Source organism: Poeciliopsis prolifica, unplaced genomic scaffold, assembly GCF_027474105.1.
Source record: "Poeciliopsis prolifica strain line A6 unplaced genomic scaffold, Auburn_PproV2 SCAFFOLD007, whole genome shotgun sequence".
NCBI lineage: Eukaryota > Metazoa > Chordata > Actinopteri > Cyprinodontiformes > Poeciliidae > Poeciliopsis > Poeciliopsis prolifica.
Window position 1 is genome coordinate 11,418,364 of NW_026562382.1, and position 24,340 is coordinate 11,442,703.

General features: G+C 37.5%; 2 protein-coding genes across 3 annotated transcripts; both read right to left on the reverse strand.

Moving 5' to 3' along the window:
* Positions 1-116: 116 nt before the first annotated feature.
* Positions 117-8,534, reverse strand: galnt3 (UDP-N-acetyl-alpha-D-galactosamine:polypeptide N-acetylgalactosaminyltransferase 3 (GalNAc-T3)). Of its 2 annotated transcripts, none has more exons than XM_055031861.1 (11): positions 8,249-8,534; positions 6,536-7,073; positions 5,926-6,098; positions 4,644-4,793; positions 4,263-4,497; positions 4,061-4,178; positions 3,714-3,914; positions 1,919-2,050; positions 1,583-1,684; positions 1,315-1,467; positions 117-1,220 (listed from the first exon to the last, which is right to left on the reverse strand). In XM_055031861.1, the coding sequence occupies exons 2-11, from the start codon at positions 7,030-7,032 to the stop codon at positions 1,107-1,109; spliced, it is 1,875 nt and encodes a 624-aa protein (XP_054887836.1). In that variant the 5' UTR covers positions 7,033-7,073; positions 8,249-8,534; the 3' UTR covers positions 117-1,106. The 2 variants fall into 2 exon arrangements, with proteins under 2 accessions (XP_054887836.1, XP_054887837.1); XM_055031862.1 differs by lacking the exon at positions 8,249-8,534 and adding an exon at positions 8,121-8,216.
* A 2,194-nt stretch (positions 8,535-10,728) lies between these two features.
* Positions 10,729-23,881, reverse strand: ttc21b (tetratricopeptide repeat domain 21B). Its single transcript, XM_055032269.1, has 29 exons — positions 23,686-23,881; positions 23,206-23,332; positions 23,028-23,138; positions 22,008-22,174; positions 21,788-21,910; positions 21,193-21,350; positions 20,649-20,733; positions 20,420-20,518; positions 19,830-20,025; positions 19,637-19,734; positions 19,179-19,379; positions 18,951-19,080; positions 17,802-17,959; positions 17,485-17,709; positions 17,147-17,385; positions 16,787-16,859; positions 15,986-16,096; positions 15,770-15,908; positions 15,105-15,211; positions 14,602-14,790; positions 14,256-14,366; positions 14,090-14,171; positions 13,853-14,003; positions 13,618-13,779; positions 12,159-12,354; positions 11,697-11,921; positions 11,470-11,590; positions 11,312-11,379; positions 10,729-11,227 (listed from the first exon to the last, which is right to left on the reverse strand). Exons 1-29 carry the CDS (start codon positions 23,707-23,709, stop codon positions 11,150-11,152), a joined length of 3,954 nt encoding a protein of 1,317 aa, XP_054888244.1. The 5' UTR covers positions 23,710-23,881; the 3' UTR covers positions 10,729-11,149.
* Positions 23,882-24,340: the final 459 nt, after the last annotated feature.

Genomic DNA, 24,340 nt, shown 5'->3' on the forward strand with positions numbered 1-24,340 from the left:
AAAATCTGATGTTATGAAACATTTTCAATGCATTGTCTGTACTGTAGAAGCTTGCCATTTGTAGGTGCAAAAGTGCCCTCTGCTGTCCACAGAAGGGAAGCATGAGTGAAGCTTGCTTTACCCAACAGAATTTATTTGTCTCATAATCACATCTTCAGACTTCAGTACATTGGACACAAAACATTTGCCATTTCAGAAAAGTCACCACGTTCAATCCGAAGCCCCAACGCAACATTCACAGCCCTCAAAACACTAGTGCCTGCACCAGAAATTCATAGGTTCACTCCAGCAGATGCATTTAATTATTAAGTGGAGTTTCTTATGCTAAACTGAGAGATCCCCTTCATAAACACCAAAGCATAAACCCAGAAATAATAGACATATTTAGGTGATTTCAAAAATAAATCTCTATCACTCATGATGCTTTACTACTCATGTTTACTTTGCAGTAACTATAAATTTTGTCTTTTGATATTTAAACGTCTTCACACATTCTCTTAACAAAACAAATGGGCCTTTTACAATCTCTTGCATTATAAAAATACGTCTTACAAAGGAAATTTTGTATAAGGTGATTTAAATCCTTGAACCACAGATGGTTTTCAACAAAAAATTACCCAACCACTACCAATTTTGTACAAAGACTAATAACAAAAAAGAAAAACAAAGTGAGATCTGAGGCACTTCATAGTTTTAAAGGGAAATTTCCTATTTGTTCTGTCCATCACATTATTAGGACTTTATCACCACTTCTACTGTTTAGATTGTAATGCATATCCTCAGTGTATTTTGTTGCAGTATGTGCCAGCTTTAACTAATAACCAAGTGTTTGCTTTGGTTGTAAAGTTATCTAAAACATAAAAGGCACTTGTCTAATGTGCAATTAAATGAATTCTTGTAGCAGAGGCACATGATGTATTCTTCCAAAGTCTAGAATTTCCAACAGCAGCAACAGCAAAGTTTAGTCCTTTTTAGTATAAAAAATAAATAAAAATTTGATGTAGTTTGTAATCTAAAAAAAAAAGCTGCATACATTATGAGATACTTGTGTCCTTGTATGCTTCATGCATACCAAGCCGACATTTGCAAAGTAGTGGTTTGCAGACTCAGATGAAGGACCAGAGTTGATATTTGTCTGAGGGGTTGCATGGAGCCAAATATGGATTCTCATGATGGGCAGTTAGACACATGTTCAATCCTGGCAAGTAGAGCAACTGGTTCTAAAGAAAGAGGGGATAATATTACTACTCGACTACACACATAAAGGGTAACCAGCGAATCTGAAATTGAACAGATGGAAAAGAGCAAACTCACATCCTTCAGCTCCCATTTTTGTTGGGTTCCTACAAATGTATTCATGCCTTTGTACTGGCAGTCTTCCAGCGTCACAGCCAACCCTGCCCCATGCAAACACAGCTCCTTCTGAATGTTGTGTCTAATTTCGTGACGTGTGGAATACTCAAAGTACTGGGGCAGAAGGAAATGTTGAAAAATTAAATCATTTTCGAAAAGGTGGTGAAATCCCACCGTGGTTTTGACAAGTCAGATAAAAAGTGCTTTTTTTTTTTTTTTTTTTACTGACCTGATTTCCACCTAGTCCATGACATGGGTACATAATCAGCGGTTTCCCACCCTCGTTGTTCTCTCCAGCATCCAGACATGTGTCTTTCCCCAGATTTTTTACCTACAGAAAAAAAAAGGAGTGAAAAAATTGGAAAGTGCGAGTGAGCAAGAGGAAACAAAACGAAAAACTAACATCCAGCACAAGCTGTTCAAACAACTTCACCCTCTGAAGTGCTTTTAGTGGTGTTAAATTGGAACTGACTTGTACCTAACAGAAAGCCCAAGAGGAAACTCACAGTGGCTAGACAGAGCTATGGGGTCTGAAATGAGAACTGGTGGTAGAATTTGATCTTACCGAGCCAAAGAAGACTGGGTTTAGATCAGGCATAAAAACTTCTGGATAAACGTTGTTCAAATACCACGAGAAACTTTTGCACTGCAGTTGCTCCCGGAGGTCCACACGTTTGGAAATATCTCCAAAATTTCTCTATCATAAAGATAAAAAAACAAATGTTGTTAGAGGGTAGCTAAAGATTTCAGCATTTAAAGGACATATGTCTCATCAGTACAGAGATTTGAAATAATTGGAAAACTAAATAAATGATTTTATGTATATTACTAAAAAATTAGGGATACACCAATCAGCCATTTCCTGAAAGACATTGACTGTTTCCACTTAGATCTGACCTGAAAATTATAAAACTACAAGAACTACATTGTATTAAACATAGCTTGATAAAAGTAGAATTCAAAATAAAATTGAACTGATTTTATGCATCAAAGAATGTGTCCCTAAAAAAAGGCATCAGATTACATGCTGTTTGTTGATGCATTTTAAGATTAAAAAAATTGTCTAAGTTCATATGCATTGAAGAAATACAAGACTTTAATATTAGACCTGTCATAAACAAGGGAAAATGTATTCATCTCTGACCTACCTCAACGAAAAACTGTGGTATGTTCACTTAAAGTGATTAAGACATTTTAGATTTTTAAGTCTGCAACCTCTTAATTGGATAATAACATTTGCACAGCTGTGCTGTGGTGTGAAGGGAAGATAAAAAAAAAAAGAGTCACTCTCTTGGAAAATTAGTTACACCCTAGTAACAAACTACAGACTTTGTTTTCAAAGACATGCAAAAACATTTATTTCTCAAAATCGTAAGAGTGAAAAATGCAAAACAAAACTATAATGGGTGCATATGGGCATACTTCAATACATTTATTTAGACATTTGGAAACTGAAACTTGCATTGTTTTGAGGAATGATTTTCAACTTGATGGAAGCCACATGTTTGGAATCCGGTAACAAAGTAACACTCTGAACCACCAATAATAATATGGGTAAAATAAAAACATGTGGCACAACAGCAATAAAAGAAAATTTGGATGCCTTCTGAGTGATTGTTAATCTTTTTGAACTTGATGGTAATAATGCTTACAGATAAAAATAAAATCTAAAAATATGTGGCCTGAAATTGTATTTAAACTTAAATACATAATGTTGGTCCATTACAAAACTACTACCTGTATTGTAGTCCTGTTTAAAACTAAATGAACGGAAAAGGGGTGAAAGGGAAATAATAACAAGAGCTCTTTATTAATACAGTGAAGAGTGTTTAGCACACTGGTCCCTAGGAGGTTGTGGACAACAGCATATCTGTTTGAAATCTGCAGGACTGGCTTGACCTCTTTGTGTGAAGTAAAGCCCTTAGAGAAATGTTTATGACCCCTTCAAGAGCACGTTAACCAGCACTACGAGTATGTCATGAAGTAGTACCGATGTTCTTTTGATAGCATCGGTACGAGATGCTAAAGAAAGCATTTGTGTGTGTGTTAAAATAATCTGTATAGAAAATTAAACTCCTAAACTTTTCTCCAGGAGAGAACATGCTTTGCCCTGTGAGAGTATCTTAAGTAACTTATAATCAGATCTGAGGCTTTTTGTAAGCATTTCAAGGACAGGAGCTGGGATTTGCTCAAGCTTGTCTAAAGAGGGTGATAATAAGTGGTCTTGAAAACACTCATACACATCCATAAGTGGTGGAAACACAAGACACAGCCTCAGGACCAATTTGCTACTCCTTCGAGATAAGTATGTTTAGTTGACATAATTTCAGAAGTATATCAACAGCAAAACTGGCACTTACATTCTTAGCCATTTGTGCAGCTTGCTGGTTACGACGGTAAAAGATCTCCTTATATTCGTCCATCCAGACCTCAGCTAGTCGTACCTGATTCCGAGCAATCACCTGCGTGCCCTTGGGGAACGTATGTGGACTTTTGGTCCGGAAAACATGACCAACAACAGAACATGGGATGATCTCCAGCTGTCCACCACACTGCCACACCTGCAAGTTAATGGAAGCCAGCAGAAACAGATGCAGAGTTAAGACACACCCGAGACACTTTCTGGAAACTGGAAAAACTCCTAGGCTGAAAGGCACTTATAAATAAGAAAGCTGATGTTGAAAATGACACCAAAGTGACATCTTACCCTAAATGACATCTCAATATTTTCAGCACCCCAGATTTCCATTTTTTCATCATAGCTGCCAATATGGTAAAAATATTCTTTAGAGATTGAAAAGAGTCCACCAGCAAACGTGGGAGTCCTATAACGTACAAGAATTTTATTACAGGAGGTTAAATATTAACACAGTGGTCACACTTTCCATTGAGTCAAACATTGTATTTACTTTATGGGATATGTTTCATCCTTTCTCCTCTGCTTCTCATGATCGGGTAAAGTCTCCCAGCCGAAAGAGAGACCCCAGTCAAAGTTCCCACGATTGTGGTGCTGACCATATGGGGAAGGTTTCATGAACTCAAATGTATTGAGGTCAATAGTTGTTATGTCAGGACTCACAACGGCGGTGTAGTTCTCAGCAATCCTTGCAAGCAGAGGTTCCAGCCATCCATGGAAACACTCACCTGTTAATACATGTATGGAGAAGACAGCCCGTCACAGTTCTATTACTATTCATCGCTACAATCACAAACATTTTATAAACAGTGCATAACTAAGGGCGTGTGTAAAATAGTTTAAGTGTTTGGTGACGTGAGTGGTTCTGACTAACAATGGGCGTCGAGAAAGGTGAGGGTGTCACCGGTGGCCACGGAGGCACCCAGCAGACGAGCGGTTATGAGTCCTTTCCTTTCTCGCTGCCGGACGACTCGGACAATGTTCAGCTGCTTCAAATACTCATCCAGGTCATCCTTCAATACATCTGAAAATGTAAGATTGTAACTGAAAGAGTCTGTTGAAAACTGGGATACCAAAAACAGATGCAGAGAATGAGAAATTAATTGTTTCTGTGAAGTTCAAAATAATTACCAGAAATAGAAATGAACAGTAAAATGGTCTGGTGACTAAGATCAGAGGACTGTTCAGCTTCACCAATACTCAAAAATCTTCCATATTTTTTTTTACAAATTGTCAATACACCATATATCTAAGCACTACCACAACACGGTAACTACAGCAATCTTCAACGTGAAGGTTGCTACTGCAGGAACAACATTTATAGCGATGTATTTTCATGATTAGTGCTCAAAGTCAGAAAGTGGTTGGTGCTGATCATTTTACTCCCAGCCATTTTTTTATTTCTGCCACATTAAATCAATTTATACATGGTCTGGAACATTTTGTCAAAAGGGCACAGCATTGAATTGAGTAAAAGCTGACTACAAGATAGAAAATGATGGGAAGACTTACAGTTTATACCAGGAAGGATAAACATATCACAGCTAGGTTGCTCTGTTTAAACACTTTTAGCTTACAACCTCTGTCAGTCGTGAAGTATGCTGGATTTGTAAATATTAGTATACTCTAAATGTCACCATTAAGATAAGAGTTTACATTTCCTGGAAAACAAAGAGACTGTTGTCTAAAGTTAGTAATTCCAATCCAATTACTAATTAAATTGTGAAAGGGGCAAATATGTAAACCACTCTTCGCAAGAAAACTGCTAAAAAGGTTTTTGAAAAGAAATCAAAATTGGCAAAAATTGGCATAGACACTAGAGTCCTTCACAGAAAATGGATATTGGAAATAGACGGCCTCATATATTGACTTTAAATGGCATAACAAGTTCATTTATGTACTTCTTAGATAAGACTTCCCAGTATGCTAGTTTTGTAATACATCTGACCAATATTGTTGTATCTCTTCTGAGGCTAGATACTGCTAAATCCTTAGAAAGTATTCACTAACAGCCTTTTGAGTTCCTTTGTTAGCCACATCAAAACCACAGAAGGAGTATTGTGCTCCCCTGTGAGCTGCCCACCCAGCATGCTGCCTGTAATGAACCCAAAAGCTCAGCAGAGCGGTCTTTAAAAGGTGCCATTAAATTTTTTTACCATCCACACTGGCGTCGTCCACTAGGATGATCTCCTTCAGGAGAATTGCAGGGGAAGTGTGGAGGACACTGTAAACCGTCCTCAGCAGAGTGCTCCACGCCTCGTTGTGAAACACAATAATCACACTGGTAGTCGGCAAGGGGGGACAGCGCTTAAAGGTTTGCTCAATGCATCTGCAAGAAGGAGGACAATGGGGAAAAAAAAGATGTGACTATCCTGAAAGTCTTAAGAGACTGTGGTCACTACATCTGTGGGACGTTGCCAGTCTCCTTAAGCTGCATATGTCAACCTTTAAGCTGGAATGGGGGAGATGTTGCTCAGTAGTTCAAATACATGCAACCCGTTTAGCAATTCAGATGGATGACGATTCTGCCTGTGATATGTGGTAACTACAATCAAGTACTTAGATTTCAACTTTCATCTGAACTCAGCCACATCATGGCATGCATGGATTTCTGCATGCTGTGTTGACTAAGAGTACATATCTTAGTGGTTTCAGCCAGACATTTTCCATTTTCCTCTGCTACTAAGAGCAAATAGAAGTAATTTATTTGACAGTAGGGTTGGATTACTGCGTCTACATAAAAAGTTTATAAAGATGTCCACATACTCTGGTGGTCTTGTGTCTGCGCCCAGGTCTCGGCTCAAGGAGACGCGATCGCTTGCATAAACGTTGAAGCAGTGCTTTTCTTCACCCCTCTCCTTCTCCTTCTGTTCTTCGGGACTGAGCGAATCTGTGTGGAAAGGTTTCCCAGCAGCTCCAGGAGAGAGAGGGTTCTGTGGAGGCCTCTCAAGAGCCGGCCTGAGCTCAGCAGCAGTGTAGTGACCCGGCAGGCAGGAGGCTCCCCCTGGTTTATCCTGCTGCCGTACGGGGGCTTTGATCTGCATCTTTGGCATTGCATGCTTGAAGTTATTGACGGCCCCTATGACCATTCCCAGCATGCTGTCACGCTTCACCGCCATCTCCTTCAGCCAGGGATCCTCCTGTTGGCTTTGTGCCCCCACTTCCCATTGTATAAAAAACAGAAATGTGACAAACACTAAGGTCACTATGACCAGTTTAAGTGGGTGCAGAGGTCTTCGGAGAACTCTTCGAAAAACAGTCATTCTTCTTTCTTGGCTGTGGCTGGTTGTGGATTAAGATCCAGCTGTAATAAACACACATACTCAAACATTACCAAAGTAAATGCAGCGTTTAATATAAGAGAGAATAATCCTGTAGCAGTAACCATTAGATGCAAATTACACATTATTTACTATGTATTGGTGGTACATTGCAGTGTTATTTCAAAATGTGTTTGTATTCTGAGATTGTACTGAATTTTGTAATCTTGGACATTAATCCTACAATGGAAAGTTATTGTCAAAGTTTATTTTTTTATTATTCATACATAATGACATAACATTAATAACGACATAAAAGGGGGATTATTGAATACTTTTTGGGATTAAGAACACCATAGAAAGAACACACATTTCATTATATTTTAACTCTATTTGGGTAGGTGAGGTTGGATTCTCACGTCATGATTTTGATGCATCATCACACCTTTACACTCAAACCCAAAATCGATCATACCGCCACATTTGGGGGTATGATTGTGTGTGTGTGTTTTTTTTAGCTAATATCATTTTTAGTCATAAGTTATGTGTTGAAAATATAAAATGATTAGTTTAAATCCAAATCTGCCAGAGGCATAAATAATTTTGGCCTCAACTGTACAAGCCATTTACTTTTTAAGACATAATTTAAACATGACTTCATAGCCTAATCACAATAATTTAGGGACAGTACAAAGGTCAAAATGAATGGCACATGCTGTGGCAGGGAAGGTTACATGCTAGCCTTGGTGGGATTGAATGTTAAACATAATAGCCTACTATTCAATTATATTTTAAGAAAAAAAAAAAACACAAAAAAACACTGCCTTTGCTCTTCCCTGTCGTTTTATCAAGAAGGTGACACCTCCAATTATTTGGAATTTATCCGATTTCTTATACAATATACTAGTTAGAATTTAACTTAGTTTGAGCTCTAAAATTATATTTAATTTAAAGCAGAAGAAACGTCCATCCATAGATAATGTATGCAAATTGCTACACCAATTTTACTCATTTGATTCCAAGTTTTTTTTAACAGCGTAAAATCAGTTTCAGTTCAACTGAACGTGTATATAAAAACATAACTTAATTACCTCCAAAACATTGACCACACATGGTTAAAATGGAACAGGTATCTCTAAATTCTTAGTCGGAAGCGTCTCAAATATCTGTATCAAAATGACAAGTGATTTCGCATTCCTTCAAACAAAACAACACGTACCACAAGTCGCTGAACTGAAGCTTACGCTTGGCAGTTCATTAACGAAGTTTTAAAAATCCACGGATATGGCATCCTGCTCTAACCGGAGATCATCTGTTGCTGCTTTGATACCCACAACAACAACAAAAAAGATAAGTACAGTTTTCAAAAAGACAATAATCTTCTCTCTGATTTCAACAAACTTCCGTCTCGTTGGTTCCAGGTGTGCTCCTCTCAGGTAGAAGGCGGTGGCACAGCGGTGCGCGTGCGCACACCGGACCTCTGCATGTCAAAATAATGGTCAGAATCCATATAAGGTACAAAAAGAGAAAACTTATCCAAACAAGAGCCTTCTTCTTTTTACATTTTTTGAAGCTAATTGTTGAATTTCAGTCAAATGCGTAGACGACAGGGACAAACCTGTGGCTGAGCCAAAGCGAAACCAGAATGCTTCCATCGGAGCTGCGGAGAGGCTGGAGCCGCGTCATTAATAGGATTCGTTCAACTGGTCATTCACTGGGGCAGTTGCTGGGTTACAAATAACGGAGGAACGCCGTATACCCCACCCCGTCCAATCACGCTACTGGGAAGCACCACATCCTGCCCGTAGAGCTTAAAACTTCAGAGTCGATGAAGAAACTAATAAGCAGAAAATGATCCGACACGAATCATTGAAGTTACAAAAAATCATCCAGCATGTGAGCGGCTTTAGTATTACTATTTATTTATTTTTTTCCTGATAGAAGTGATGAAAGCTGACACTCACCGCTTGTCTAATCTCTGAAATGTCCCAAGGATAAAGCTCAAAACGATTTGGAGGATAGAGGGAGCAGAGAAACGGGCTCCAGCCGAGCTGAGCCTCCCCTGGTGCCCAATTTGGAGTCTGTCTTTCAGTGACTCCATCTGTGCGGACTGTGCCCCCCCCATCGCTTCCCGTGGCAGGAAGCCAATATATTATGTCCATTAAAATGCTGACTGTGTCCTGCGGGTCACGTCTGTAGATGCCGTATGTTCATCATCGTTTAGGAGGTTCATAAAAGAAAAAAAAAAGAAAAGAAAAAAGAAAGAAAAAGAATGATGTAACAAAAACTACAACTATGTTTCAAAAGGATTCTTCTGAAATATATTTCCACCCATAAAACAATTAAAAGTTCAGCTATCAATCACCGTGGGGGGCCTTCAGAAAGTTTTGTGAAGGATGTCCAGTTTGGGGATCAATAGTCTTGGAGTGGCATGTAAAAACAAACAACAAAAAACATAACAGATTATCAGGTTTATATGAAAGAACTGAAAGTGCTTTAACAAATCATATCCCCTTGACAGATTTTGTTTTTCTTTCAATTACTTTTTTCCATAGATAAATGTCTCAAATTCTCAATTTCAACATTCTACAAAAAGGATACACAATGCAGTTTTGCAAGGATGATCACATTATTTAGTAAAACACAATCCTGACCTGCTAGGAAAAAGTAATTGCTCCATAAAACACCCTTAGTTGCTACAACTGTATTAAGACTTTATAACTGGTAATGACCCTTGCATCATAGTGGAGAAATTTTGGGTCACTCTTGCTGAATTATTTATTTTCAGTAATATTGTGGGTCTTTCAGTGTGGATAGCATATTAGGCATATTACACAGAAACTAATACGTTAGGGTCTATGTCAGTCTGGCTAGATTAATTTTACTTGTTTAAGGAATATAGAGATTGACTTGCTGTTGTTTGTTGGATATTTGCTTTGCTGCACAATCAAAATATGATTGAGCTTCAGGCTGCACACTGATGGCTGGACATTATACTTCAGGAGCACAGTTCATGACACCAACAATCACAGCAAGTTGTTCAGATCCTGAAGTAGTAAAGCAGCCCAGACCATCTCAGCAACACTACCGTTTTTGAAGGTAGGTATTGCACTACATCACTACTTCCCAACCCTGGTCCTCAAGGCATACTCCCTTTATGTTTAAGATGTTTCCCTGCTTTACAACACCTGACTCAGCTGATTGCAGTTCAGAATACACTTGTCAATTGAAATTGCCTGGGCTGAAGACAGGAAACGCCTAAAACATGCAACACTACTCTAAGTCTTACACTCAGTTTGGACACACACCAAAGGTAGTTTCATTTTTGTCTCACAAATCCAGGGAATATTTTCCCAAAAGTCTTGTGGGTATTGAAGATGTCTTTTTGGCAAATGTGAGATGGCATTGTGCTTTTATTCCTCACTGGACATCCTTCCATGTTCAACACAACAATAATCCAAAGCACAAGGCCAGCCTGTGCTTCCAGGCCAGCCACCTCAGTCTTCTGACTCAAACTACAGTGAAATATCCATAAATTAATCAAGGAATAAAAACTAATAGCACAACTGTAAGAAGACATATATGCCTGGTCCTTGCAAAGTGATCGACCCAAAAAACAGAATTAGCTTTTTTAATTTAGTAATGCATTTTTTTGAAAAAAAAAAAAAAAAAAACTTTGTTTTGCATAAAATCCAACAGTGAAAATGTATGCTTTATTAACCAGATGTTCTCACTGTCAGTTTACATTTGTTTATAGAACAAAAACATATAACTGGATAGTACCTTTGACAAACACACTGCAAATACCTCTGGAAAGCAGAGGGTCAGTATGGACTAGTAAAATGTAAATGTTTCTAAGATTACTATTTCAATCTGCAAAAACATTTATATAGCCATTAAATTGCTAGAAGCTTTCGGCTGTGCATATTCCCCAAAGTCTCTGCTCTGTTTTCTCTTTAAACTGTCAGAAACCAACTTTTCATGTGCTCAGAAAAATCTATAAAACCATGTGTTTGAGGGTCTGCTCAAAGGCATGAGAAAAATAACTACATTTTCATTTTAACACAATAAGCAACTCTCTCACAATATTTCTCAGGCACACATGCAAAAACATGCAACTCTATGATCTCAAGGCAGCACGAGCTTTGTCCAGGATTTCCTTCCTCATTTTTGGATAATCTGGATGAGCAGCGAGAACCTGTAGACAGAAATGCAGTTGTGTTAAAGCATAAAACCACAACAAAGACAACAGACTGTGATCATTTATTTTCAGAAGCCTCACCTTATGACACACATCTATGGCCTCAACGTACCTCTTTGCTTTCAAGTAGTTAAAAGCAAGTTTATATCCTAAATGAAACACAGACATTTGATGTTATAAATGCAATTTTCCCTTAACTCATGTGGGTAGAACTTCACATCTGATTTTGCTTGACATACCAATAGCTGGATTTTTCTGATTTCCATATTTCCAAGCCATTTCATAGTTAAGAGCTGCATCGCGGAACGCCTGGTCTTTTTCCATTATGTAGCCCTGATACTCATACGCTTTGCAGCATGACTGGACAAACGTACATTTTTAGATTAAAAGTTGTGTCAGACAAAACATGTGCGGAGAATGCTGAACTAATGCCTTATTTAAAGAGTGACAACATGTTCAAGCCCACCTTGTTATGATTGAGACATCTTTTTAGAAGGTCTGCGGCCATGTCATACTTCCCTGAGTGGATGTATATATCTGCCAGGAGCAGCCAGCTCTTCTCAAACTCGTCAGCGTCAGCAATGTTCCAATTCATCTTGGCTATTCGTTTGAGCTGGTTCCTGGCTCGAGGAGTTTGTTTCAGCATCATGTATGCTGTTGCCATGGCCAACAAAGCTGGAACGTGGTCTTTCTGAATCCCACAATAGAAAGCAGGAGAGGTAGAATGAGTCCCTAGCCAACAGCTTATAGCACAAAAATCGACTCTAACCTGGTTCATAATAAGACAAGGAAAAACTAAGGTTGATAAAAAATATAACTAAATGTCACTCAACCATATAAAGAGATGGCCTGAAAAATGGAAAGCCACTACTGTGGGTATACTTACACAAGAAGGAATAATGTCGTGCACCATCTGGAGTTTACTTACCTCATTGTTTGCAATCTCTGTGAAAACACAGAGGGCTTTCTCTACATTGGCCTTCTGTTTAGTAGACAGCAAGCAGTAGTTCTCCAGGATGCGGAGCTGTACGTGTCCGCCCGGCGTCTGAGGCTTTATCTCCTTGAGAAGCTTTTCTGCTGTTCTCACAGCAAGCTGCTCAGACTCTTGCTTTTCTGTGGAGTTGCTAAGGAGACAAAATAGAATTGTAACAAAGTCTGTAATATTTAAAACTGAGGCACACGCTCTGTACCAAAGACACTGTTTGGATCCTGAAAAACAGGAGGCTTATCCCAGACCAGACAGTTTTACCTTTCCATATAATAATGACAATTTTAAAATACGTTACATTGAAACGACATCAGCATGTTTTACCATGAGGTCTTTTGCTTTGAGTAAAAATATTGCAGTGGAGGAACGAAAGGAAAGAAAGACAATATAAAACTGACGAGGGAAAAAAACGGATAAAATAAAATATTTAAAAAACTTTTGTTTTATTTGAAGCTCAAGAAAAGAATCAGATTTAGTAATATGGTGGACATAGGACTAGACTTTGACTGAGACATTCTAACATAGTAATACCTTTTAATGGTTTTTGATCTAAACCATTTCATTGTATCCCATTGTGCAGTTCAGTTTTAAACTCATTCTTACGCTTGGCAGTCAAGACATCTGACTCTAGTGCCATTAGAAAGGATGAAACTGTGCTTTCCCTTCCTTGGCCTGGAGATCTGGTGCCCTTTACTTCTTTGTGTCTCTGTTCTTTTTCTCCTGTGCTTTGAAGGGAGACATTTCTGGGTTGGATGCTTGGTTCATTCAGGAGCAGAAACTGCCTGCCATTTGGTGTGCCCGGGTGCCGAGTTCTGAGGTTTCAACCCTTCTCACACCTTCAGGTGTTAAATTCACACATCCCTCCAACTAAGCACCCTTACAAATAATCAAAACAGCCCAAAGTCATGCAAATACAAGTTCCTTTTCAGTAATTTCGCCTGTCTACTTTGATGTCAGACAGAGTCTTGATACAGTTAGTTAATGTACTGTTACTGTAGCATAAAGCTGCCTTGGCACCTGGCTTCCCATGGTGTGCCTAAAATACTTTTATGTGACAAAAAAAAAATATATATTTTTTTTATATTATGAAGTAAAGATCTGAAACTTGTTTTTTTTTTTTCTCACTTTTTTTTAAAATCAATTTAGGCCCAGAATGTGTGAGTCTAATAATGTCTGCAGATGCCACTCGATAAATTAAATTATTGTTTCAATAACTCAATTCACAATTTCTTAGTACCTAACTTGTTCTGAAAATTCTTTTTTGCGGGTTTCCATTAACTGTAAGCCACAGATATTCAAATGATCAGAAATAAAACCTTGAAATATATTTTCACTCTTTAAATTGAGTTACTAATTGTATTGACTTTTATTGTCATTACTGAGCTTGTGTGAAACTCACCCAATTTCACCATCTAAATTCTCAAACACTTCTCCTCCAATTGTGTCGTTGTCTGGGTTGAGCAAGATTTCAATCATGTTATATACAGCATTCTGACCCCAGTCGTTATCTTTCCGAGCCTTATTAAAATGTAGCAGAGCATCGATGGGTTCTCCTGCGTACCTATGCAAAAGGCATGAAGTTTAGACTCAAAACTTGAAAGAACAAGATTGGTAAAAAAATTGACCGACCTTACCAAAGATAAAGCCCCTTGCAATAGTTGAAGCCTGGGTCCAATTTAATTCTGGAACAATGTTTTTCTGCCTTATCAAGGAAACTGGGGATGTTCTCCAACTTGCCAGCTCTTCTCAACAAGTCAATGAGATGCGATAGAGTTGGGTAGTTGTCTGGAAAAAAAACAGCTGGCTTTTAGTTTGGGAAATGATTTATTTATTATTATTATTATTTATATTTGCCAAAGAAAAGGAGTTACCTGGTTTGTATGTAAGGAGTTTCTCAAAATTACTAAGTGCCCGATCGTAATCCTGTTTTCTAAAATTAATGTCCGCCATCATCTAAGAATAAACATGCATTCGAAATTATTTATTTGATTTAGTTGAAAAAATAACTTCAAACATCTGTGATGGGGCAACACAAACCAGAGTTGCATCTTCGTTGAAATTGTCATTCTTCAAAATCTCGCTGCATTGGTGCTGGCATAAATCCACCTCGTCCAGAGTGAGGTACAACCGCGCCAACTCCAGCATGACCTAAGTAAGAACAGGGCACACATTCATCTGAATAGATTTTGTGTCAAAGCATTCTGAATATGGCAACACTGAGAACGTACATCAGATCTTCAGCGTAAAGAAAATCTTCAGCAATTGAAATCACAGATCATTTGAGAAACACATGTAACAAGACTTTAAAAAAAGCTAACGCTTGCTAAGCACAGCCCACAGCTGCAGTAAGTACACTGAAACGTTTTGATTCAGCTGCACTGACCTTGCGATCGGTCTCACAATACACAAGAGCTTCTTTGTAGAATTTGACCGCTCTCTCATAGCCCCTCTGACTTGTATAGTGTTTGGCGATCTCAGCACAGATCTCTGCAGCACGTTGTTTCTGCGCCGGGACAGCATCGGGCTGCTCCAGCTGAACGCGCTTCAGGACTTTGGCTTGTACATCTCGGGCCTATAAACAGCAAATAACTCAACATCATTAAGGGAAACAAAAAATAATAATTTAAAAAAACACATAAAAATTAAGGTATTCTGAGAAAATGTATAAATGTCTGTTCTGAATCTGAGCGTATTGCAGCAATTTCAATTGAAAACAAGTTCAATTTAGATTCTATGTATTGAACCTAGATCAGACCTGTTTTTCTCATAAATAGATGGATGTGTGTTATTTAAATAACCTGAATTGAATGGGATTTAAAAAAATCATTACATTTGTCATGAGAAATATTCAAGCAAGATATTTTATGAGCGAATGGAATCACTTACTTTCTGTAGTGAAAGTAAAGCTTCTTCATTTTTTTCCTCCTTAACTTGGACCTTAGCGAGCAGCATTAGATAATGACAGGTATCTGAGAGAGCAGGCAACTCATTCACTGGAAGAAAAAAAAAAGTCATGAACACAACATCACAGTGTGTAAGTAAAGCAGCAATGTATGGGTCAAATTGTTCAGCAGGATATAAGCAACAAAAATGTTTGTGCACTAGGAGTAAGGTGAATTTTGGAGCACCTCTTATTGGCCTAGTCCAGTGTTTTCCAACCGTTGTCCTCAAACACACTGCCCTGCATATTTCATGGTTTGAGTTGATGGGTGATTAGCAGGGTTTTGCTAAACTTGAATAATCTGAATCAGGTGTGTTAAAGCTGGGAAACGTCTAAAACATGCAGGAAAGTGTGCCCTGAGTACCAGGGTTGGGAAATATTGGATGGAGTTTAAATTAAAGAAGATCCAGACACTTGGTTTAGTGCTGATAAACTAAATAGTTTTTAAAAATCTTGTACAGCTTTTCAGCACAGTTTTGGGAAGTCCAATCTCACCTTAGATACAACATCATCAAACTGTGATTTTGGTTCTACGTTTTTTTTGGCAAGTATCTTTGTATGTTATCTACATACTTATGCAATGCCATAAATATTGGGATTTTGGAAGCACCTGGATCATGAGCCAAAGCGTCATTGAGAACTCTCTCACAGCGATCATGCTGCCTCATCTTCATCAGAAGCTCAGCCAAGTCATAGCGTAGGAAGTTCTGTTGCTCAGTCTTTAGCGCTGCTTCATAATAAGTAATTGCCTGGAATGATTACAACAACCATGCATCAGCAAAACTTTAAATGTGTATAAAACATGTGGGTGTATAACCTAATCTACCTTGACGTAGTTGTGAGTCTTGACCAACGCTTTCCCAATTTTGCTTGCTAAAGCACCATCTTTGGGGTTTTTCTTCAGAGCTTGCTCATAAACTTCAATGGCTTTCTCTGGCTGAAGATAAACACAGATGACTGTAAGTAGCATCATAGTTTACTGCTGGTTTTAGGTTTTTGTAAATATTATTAGCTTGGGACAAGTAGTAAGAATGTAATGGACTTTACAATGTTTTAAAGAGCAATCTATTGGATAGTTTGGCTAAAATTAGTTGCTGTTGGTGAAATGACAAAAGCAAATCTACTTGACCCAAGTTTTATCTTGTGTCACAACCAAAAAATGCATAAACATTATTAGCACCCATACAGTCATGAAGGTAATACATCCTGTTCCCTGATTTGTCTGAAATCTGCTCCATGGGAGTCTGTTATTTGGCTGCAGGCCTGCTGTGTGTTTTTCCACTCTCAGCAGTTACAATTGATTCTTCCTTTTCTTTGTTATACCACCTGAACTGAACAGTGAGAATATTTAATTTTCTTGTAAACCAAGCTTGAGAAGTTTGTCGTATTCTTTATGCACACCAGCTGAGACAAGATATTGTTTAAGATTAAAAAAAAAACACATTTAAGCACATAGTCAGATATTTGTCACATAGTTAGCAAGCCAACAGAATTTAACAGCAGAGCAATAAGAGGACTGTTGGGATGGATTTCAGAAACTGAAATCCTTCAGTTTTTTAAAGTTCACAGAATCCTTATAACGTCAAATAACATTAGATAATAAAAATAAAACATGTATTTTACAAACCTCCTGAATGTTCATATATGCATCACCAAGTAAGAGATATGTGTGAGGACTAGGAAGCTTCTCCACCATTTCTCTGTGGAAAATATCACATATAACGTATGGCATTATGTTTACATATCTCTGTATTGTGTGTGATTTACTAATACATTAGTAAGTCCACGCAGTCAAAAAACATCAAATGCTTTCTGTTACACAGAGAGCTCATATTTACTTAATTTAGCTTAAGCTTTTCCAGAAGCTAAAGCTGATTATATTGTTTTACTATTTCAGATTTTACTCTTCCCTTCAGATAATTTGATGCCAGTTTATATTTCAGACAGATTTTGTTTTTGTCATTGTTTGAATCAAAACGTAACTCACCGATAGCAGCTTGCATAAAGTCGTTTTTCTCTTCTGTGTTTCAAATATATATCTGCCATTTTCTCTTTGGCAGAAATATAGTAGGGCTGCTCAGGTGTAATGTTTCTTAGCATACTCAGAGCCAGCTCTGTGTCACCACGCAGCAGCGCCAGGTCCGCGTTAGCAATAGTGACACGCAGCTCCTCCGGAGTCCCAGAAAACTCATTGATGGCATCCTGCATGACCTTTGCTGCTTCATGCTGTAATATGGAAATAAGTTCATCTTCTAATAACTTTCCGTAAAGAAATTGTGAAAATTTAAATTAAATTGTGTCAAGGATAAAAACTCCATATCATACCTGCTCTCCATTGAGCCACAGGGCCTCGGCTAGCTCCAAGAAGAGAGACACACAGTCAGCAGAGTTCAGCTCTGACTTCTTGTGTTTGGACTTGGATGAGGAACCAGCTCTACGGACGCCTGGAAGACTCATGGCCATCTGCAATGTCTGAATAGCCTCCCCAAGCTCCCCTGTCTTCTTCTTAGCCTGAGCTTTGATGAGGTGGTATAAAGGGTGATCTCGTATCTAGAATGCACAATAGTTCATAAACCTTTTTGATAAAAATGATCTGTATCCATAACATAACACATAAATTGACAAATTTTATTTGTTTTTACCTCAAAATTATGGCTGAGGCAGAGTTCAAGTGACTGATTGCAAAGCATCATGTTACCCTGCAAAAGATGAATCTGGGCCAATAGCAGATGAGCATCTGCGTGAGAGGGGCACTGCTCCAGGCAGTGGTTAAGACTGCTCTGAGCACCATCTATGTCACCTGAAGGGGTAAAGAAAGAGTGTGATTTGAAACATTACAGTCACAAAAATATATCAATAATTAAAACACAGAAGGATCTCAATATATATATATTTTTTATTTTGTGAAAGCTTTATTTATTTCAGTTATTCAATGTAAAAATATATATTGATTCATTAAATGCTGGATGATCCATTTCAAGAGTTTTTTTTTTTTAGTTATATTTGTTTATTAAAATTAATGACCAATGAAAAGCAAAAGCTTAAAGAAATGTTGCTCACGGAGCGCTACATCCTTGCATATTTTTCAGAAGTAGAGTGGAAGGACAAACAAAGCAAAGACCACAAAAGACTGGGACTGATATCGGTGTGGACTGCAGCTAGAGTCAGAAGAATCTTTAACAAAACACAAGATAAGATTTTTATCAAGTACAAAATAAGATCAGCTAAAGAGTCCTATTAAAGCAACATAAGCTTCCTTAACCCCTCAGTATTGCCACAGGTTGATCGCCTCCATGCTGCACTGGTGCAGCTGTACATGCAAAAGGAACCCTGACCCATTATTAACTACACAATTTAAAATACATGTAAAAGTCGGTCTGTATGAACTTATTTATAAAGCACCGTATAAACAGCATAAGTTGATCAGAGTGCTTTACTGTTCAATCAAGTTTAATAGTATAAATAATAAATAAAAAGGCAAAGGACAAATAAAGTTGATAAAATACCAAATATCACCAAGAATGCTCAAACCTATTTCTTTGGGTCTCAGACATAGATTTAAGATGGACATCCCTTTCAGTTTTCTGATATTTTTTGTAAAAATGTTTGAGGTTTTACCTTAAGTCACAATGATCAAAATTAAATCAAATATGTATTTCTAAACTATATCACTCTATGTCTAATAAAACTAAGATTCTCTTTGTTTTAACTTAATCACTGGAAAAAATCAACTCTTCAAAGCTCATCTAATTTACTGAGAAGCACATGTACATTTTATTTGTATTACTCACCAGACTGGTATCTGACTTTGGCAAGCAAGAAGACTGCATGAAGGAGACCTGGCACAATTTTAACCACAGTATCCAACAACGTGGCACAATGCTGCAGCTGAGGAGCAGGAGGCTGGCCAGCAGCAGGAGGCTTAAATAACAACGTGTTCCAAATTAGCTTGGAATATACTGAATCCCCAAAACTTCTTTAATAACTTGTGGGGTGACAAAAAAACAAATCAATTTTACCTTTGTAGGACAAAGAGCAAGATACTCTTTGACAATATCCAACAGGAAGTCTGGGTTCATCTTCTCCAGATACTCGACTCCCAGAGGAAGGCCCTGCAGCGAGGAGAAGTGTGTGTCCACTGCGTCATTCAGAAGGTTGGTCACCTCTGCCTGGGGCTGATGCTTTTTTCCTGCCAGCACAGCCTGCAGATACAAAAGCTCCTAATACAACAGAAAATATTAAAAATAAATAATTGGTTGAACAAATAATTTTGTAAACAAAGTACGAAAAAAAATCGGCAAATGTTGAGTGAAGATTTCAAAATTGGCTAATTAAAGGAATCTATGATCTACAACATAAGATCAAAGAACTGAATTTTTTAGGCTACATGATTGATTTAGCTTAGTAAATTATATTTGCTTCCAAACTACAAGTACTGGTTTTAGGATTCTCTCATAAGAATTCATCTAAACATTACCCCAGATTTTCCAATAGATTGTTGAATCTCTGAGAGAAATTCCAGCTGCTGTTCTGCATCGTCAAGTAGTCCCTCGATCACCTGACAGCGAGCTATACCTGGATAGTGAAAAAACAATCACAAAACAATCTGTAAACATGAAGAACATTTGCAATAAAACAAAGAAACAAAAAAAACATTCAAAAAACTTTACCAGTCAAAGCTGAAACACTAGTTTTCTCCTTGTTAGTGATGGCAATCTTGTACCACTTCAAGGCCTCTTTGATTCTGCCTTGAAGCACCATCTGGTAGCCCAACTCCGTGGCTAAATCTGGATCCCTCGATGCCATGGAATAAGCCCTCTCTACCATTCGGAATGTTTGCTCAATCACTTTGTCACTGCGTCCACACTGTATGGCAACAAAGTCACAGCAAAGATTTTTTTTAAAGCAGCAATAGTAATGGAAAAATCCAATGAAAACCTCAGAAAGGTTTCAAGTTCGCGTCAAAAACCAGACGACATATCATATAGAAATAGTTCTGAAATCATTGTAAATCCTATAACTCTTCTTTAAATAATTCTTAAATATTTTAAATGTGTTTTTTTAGCTGAGGCCTAATTAGATTCACACAGAAGAGATAGTCAAATTTGGAAAGTCAAATTATTCAAAATAATCTATGGACCACATGTCATGACAAGAACTGAGATGGTAATACAACTTTGGCAAAGATTTAGAGAAAAACACATTTGCTTCTAAAATCCCAGCTTTGAGATATAATAACAATATTAACATGAAATCTTACAACACGGGTGAAGGCCACAGACATTCTGTAGTAAAGCTCGGCATTGTTTGGTTCCAGTATGTCTAATCCGTTGATAAGGTTGGAAAGTTGTTTTACTGCCTGTCGAGGGGTAAAAAAAAACAGGATTCTATGAGCTAATGAGCATTGCTATGGTTTTTGTCTAAACTAAATGAATCATGCTAATTTCCAACCATTAAGTAAGGTAAATGTAAGAATCTGTTGAATGTACCTCTGTAATATCTCCATCTCTACATAAAGAGTGCAGTGCCAGCATCCGCAAAGCCTCCAGGTTATTTTTATCTTTCTGTAAAAGCCTGAAACATGACCCAAGGTGGTGTTAATAAAAGTCAATCTCCAACGCATTTCTTCCATTGACAGTAATAGAGTATTTGATACTCCTGCACTACTAGGTTAAACTGTCAGATCAACATTAAAACTGAAAGGAACTGAGAAGGCAGCCACTGGAGAGTCTAAAGATTAGCGTCAGGGCACCTTTTTTTAAAAAAAATATTTATATTGTCTGGCTTCGGCAATGATACAAAGAGGTAAAAACAATGAAAAACCTGTATCCACTGGTTAGAGATTTTTATTTTTATTTTCAAATTTTCTTTTCTCCTTATATCCCAAGTGCAGAGTGCAAGTGTTTCAACCACTCCTTATTGCACCTGTACTATTAATCTTCTTTCAGAAACCTTGAGATGCAGTCTCAACTGAGATGTACAAATTGTTGGTGAATTATTTGGAAAACACAACTGATGGTTCTTATTATTTACCTGTGAGCAGCATCTATGGTTTGATCCCAGTCTTGAAGACTTAGCAGCAGTTTCATTTTCTTAACAAGAGCTGGAATGAACCCAGAGAAACTCACTATGACTTGGTTAACCATCTCCAGTGCTCCAGAGTAGTTCTGACGACATTCATAATACTGTGCCTATACGAAAAAAAAAAAAAAAAAAGAAAAGCATCTGTGAAAGGGTTATATTAATATAACATGCACAGAGTTATTATAAGACATGTTTGAGGATTTTTAAATGGCTTATCACAGATAGGCCAGTGTGTGAAACAATATGGTAGAATAATTCAAATGTCTTGCAGTCTGAAGAAACTACAAGACATACATGCATTTGAAAACATTCTGCTTGTCTAAAATACATATAAATATAAATATTAAACAATAACTAAGCTGATAATTTTTAGAGTTAAAATATCTATACTTTCAGAACTACAACAAAGTGTACATAGTTGGATTTCTCAAAATTCAACCTGGTGAGTTAATTAAACATTTGAAACATATTGTAAAATGTGGAATGGTAATGCATTATAAGATCATAACATTTGGAGTTTGGAATAATCAAAATAAATCATTACCTTTCCCATTAGGGCAAAAACATCTGCCCTTTCTTTCAGGGCCTCATCAAAGTATTTCCCAGCCTTCCTGATGTAGGTGTCTTTCCCTGACGTAACATCTATCCAGGCTTTTAGGATTATGCCCTTTAAAATAAAAAAGAACATCACAAATATCACAATCATCCCCATAAGATAAATTTATGGATTCTGCATAAATACAGTGAAAATAATAAACTCTCACCTCTCTTGAGCCATTGGAGAGCTTGATCATTCGCTCTGTGTACTCTCTTGCTTTGTCATTTCTGCCTAACAGCCAGAGAAAGGTCCCAGCGTGGTAAAGACTCTTGGGTGGTGCACTTTTACGATCCTCTTTGACCTTAGCATCAAGTTCTTGAATAATGTCTCTGTCTGTGGATACAGAGAAACCTTTTTTGTTTTTTGTTTTGCCAGAGTACAAAAGCATCAAAGCTATTGAACTTCTCAAAAGGTGGTCCTAAACAGAATTAATTCATGGAGGGACTCAACTCATATGCACTTTGAACTTTTCATTTTTGTATTCTGTGCTAGTTTCTTATTTTGATTAGGTTAGTCTTGTTTCTGTTTTCCATTCACTTAATCCTTTCTTAGTGGTTCTAGTTTATTTTTGTGTCTATTATTACTTAATGTTAAGTTTATTTCCTGGTCCCCTGCATACTTTCCATCGCCCTCTGTGTCACTCCCTCTCTCTCTCTCCTCAGGCTGCCTTCCCCTCACACCTGCAACCCCTTAGCTCATCAACTGAGGTACTTTGCTAAGCATTCAACCTCCAAGGTATTTAAGCACCTTACCCTTAGTCACTCCTAACTGGTTCCTCTAGTCTCCTTTTGTCATGTTCCTGTTTTACCGTGTGTTATCCTAGTGTCTCCTTGTCAGTTTCATTCCTGTGGATTTTTGTTTTTTGTTCTGTCACCTGTTCCCCTATCAATTTTTCTAAGTGTTGGTTCTCATATTTTCATTAAAACTTTCATTCTCAACTCAATGCCTCTGTCTCTCTGCTTTTGGGTCCTTCTCGAAACCACTAAACATGACAGTTTATTTGTGAAAAAAATCTGAAAACTATAAACTATATTATTGCATGTTACAATTGTGCCAGAAAACTATATTTTTTGTTGGTTTATCACTGAGAATGAAACTCAGGGGGTGTCAATGTTTTTGCATGATGTTGTGTAGTTTTGATAGACTATGTTTTATGTATAGAATGCATGACAAAACTTTGTATCACCTGGGTTTGGCTTTTTCTTCTCAGCATAGACAAGAGCCATCAATGTGCAGAGAGACAGATCTCGATCATCTCTGACCATGTCCAGTTCTGCCGTGGCTTCTCTAATTTCACCTGAAGAAACAAAAATATTTGGCAAAGGCTCTCGTCCCTTCATATTAGTAATCCTTTAAAATCATACCTTGCATAAGACTTGCAAATGCGTGGAAGAAAGTGTAGATGGGGCTACTGAATTTCCTTTGAGCAGCTAAGACAGAATTGATTGCATGATTGAAGTACTTTTCATAGCAGTAGTACTTGATCAAAGCCTGGAGCAAAACATTTCGAGAAAAAAAAGAGAGTTAAAACAATTTGAGGATCAGCCTGCCAAATAGTTTGATTACCTTAAAAAAAAGAAAATTAAAATTACAAATATCATGCTATGACAAAAAGGAGTTAAAGAAGGGCATTTCTGTTAATTAACATTCGTCATCATGGTATATTATCTTAATTGCTTGTTGATGTGATCTTTCTCTTACAGACCACTACCAATTAATATACTTTATTTATCTTGTAAATAAAGTATATTAATAGTTAATGACTTCCCGATTGTACTGTTTTTGTTTATTTTATCGTTTTGTTTATGTAGCACCGAATGCTATTATTAGCGAGCTTTGCTTACCAGGATTGTGTCTTCTTCCTCCATCTTTAACGCTGTAGATGGAGTACTGACTGGGAAAAGGAAAACGCAATGTTTCACGCTACTAAAATTGCTTATAACGACACAGCTAATTTACTGTTGAAACCGTCTTATTTTCGCCATCTTGCACTCAGCCCGTCAGCGTTGTCTGGTAGCTAAGAAACGGTTTTTTGTCACAAGATTGGAAAACAAAACCCTCACTGTTGACTTCCAGGCTTGGGACGTCGCGTAAAGTGTCGTCACTTCGCGTGGCTGGCTGATTATAAAACTGACAATGCCACACACCGATGTAAATTTTACTTAAATATCCGTCTAAAAATCTTGTTGATGAGCCTAACCATATTCAAGGCTTATACGCAAAGATTATCGCTACTGTCCATGCCTGGCAGATTTTACTTAGGGCTTAAAGGAGGCATGTAGCATGTAAATCTTCCTTTCAACTTAAGAGGGCGCAATTATCCAACGTTTCAATTCACTTCCTTAGATGATGGGTTGGCGTCAACTCTGTACGGAAAAATACTTTTTATAAGTCATCAAGTTTATCTGTTTGACTGTTCTTTTAGGCATAATTCTCTCTATTTCTTTTCTCATTAGTCATAAAGACTCTGTATATTGATCTGATATAAATTATCCTAAT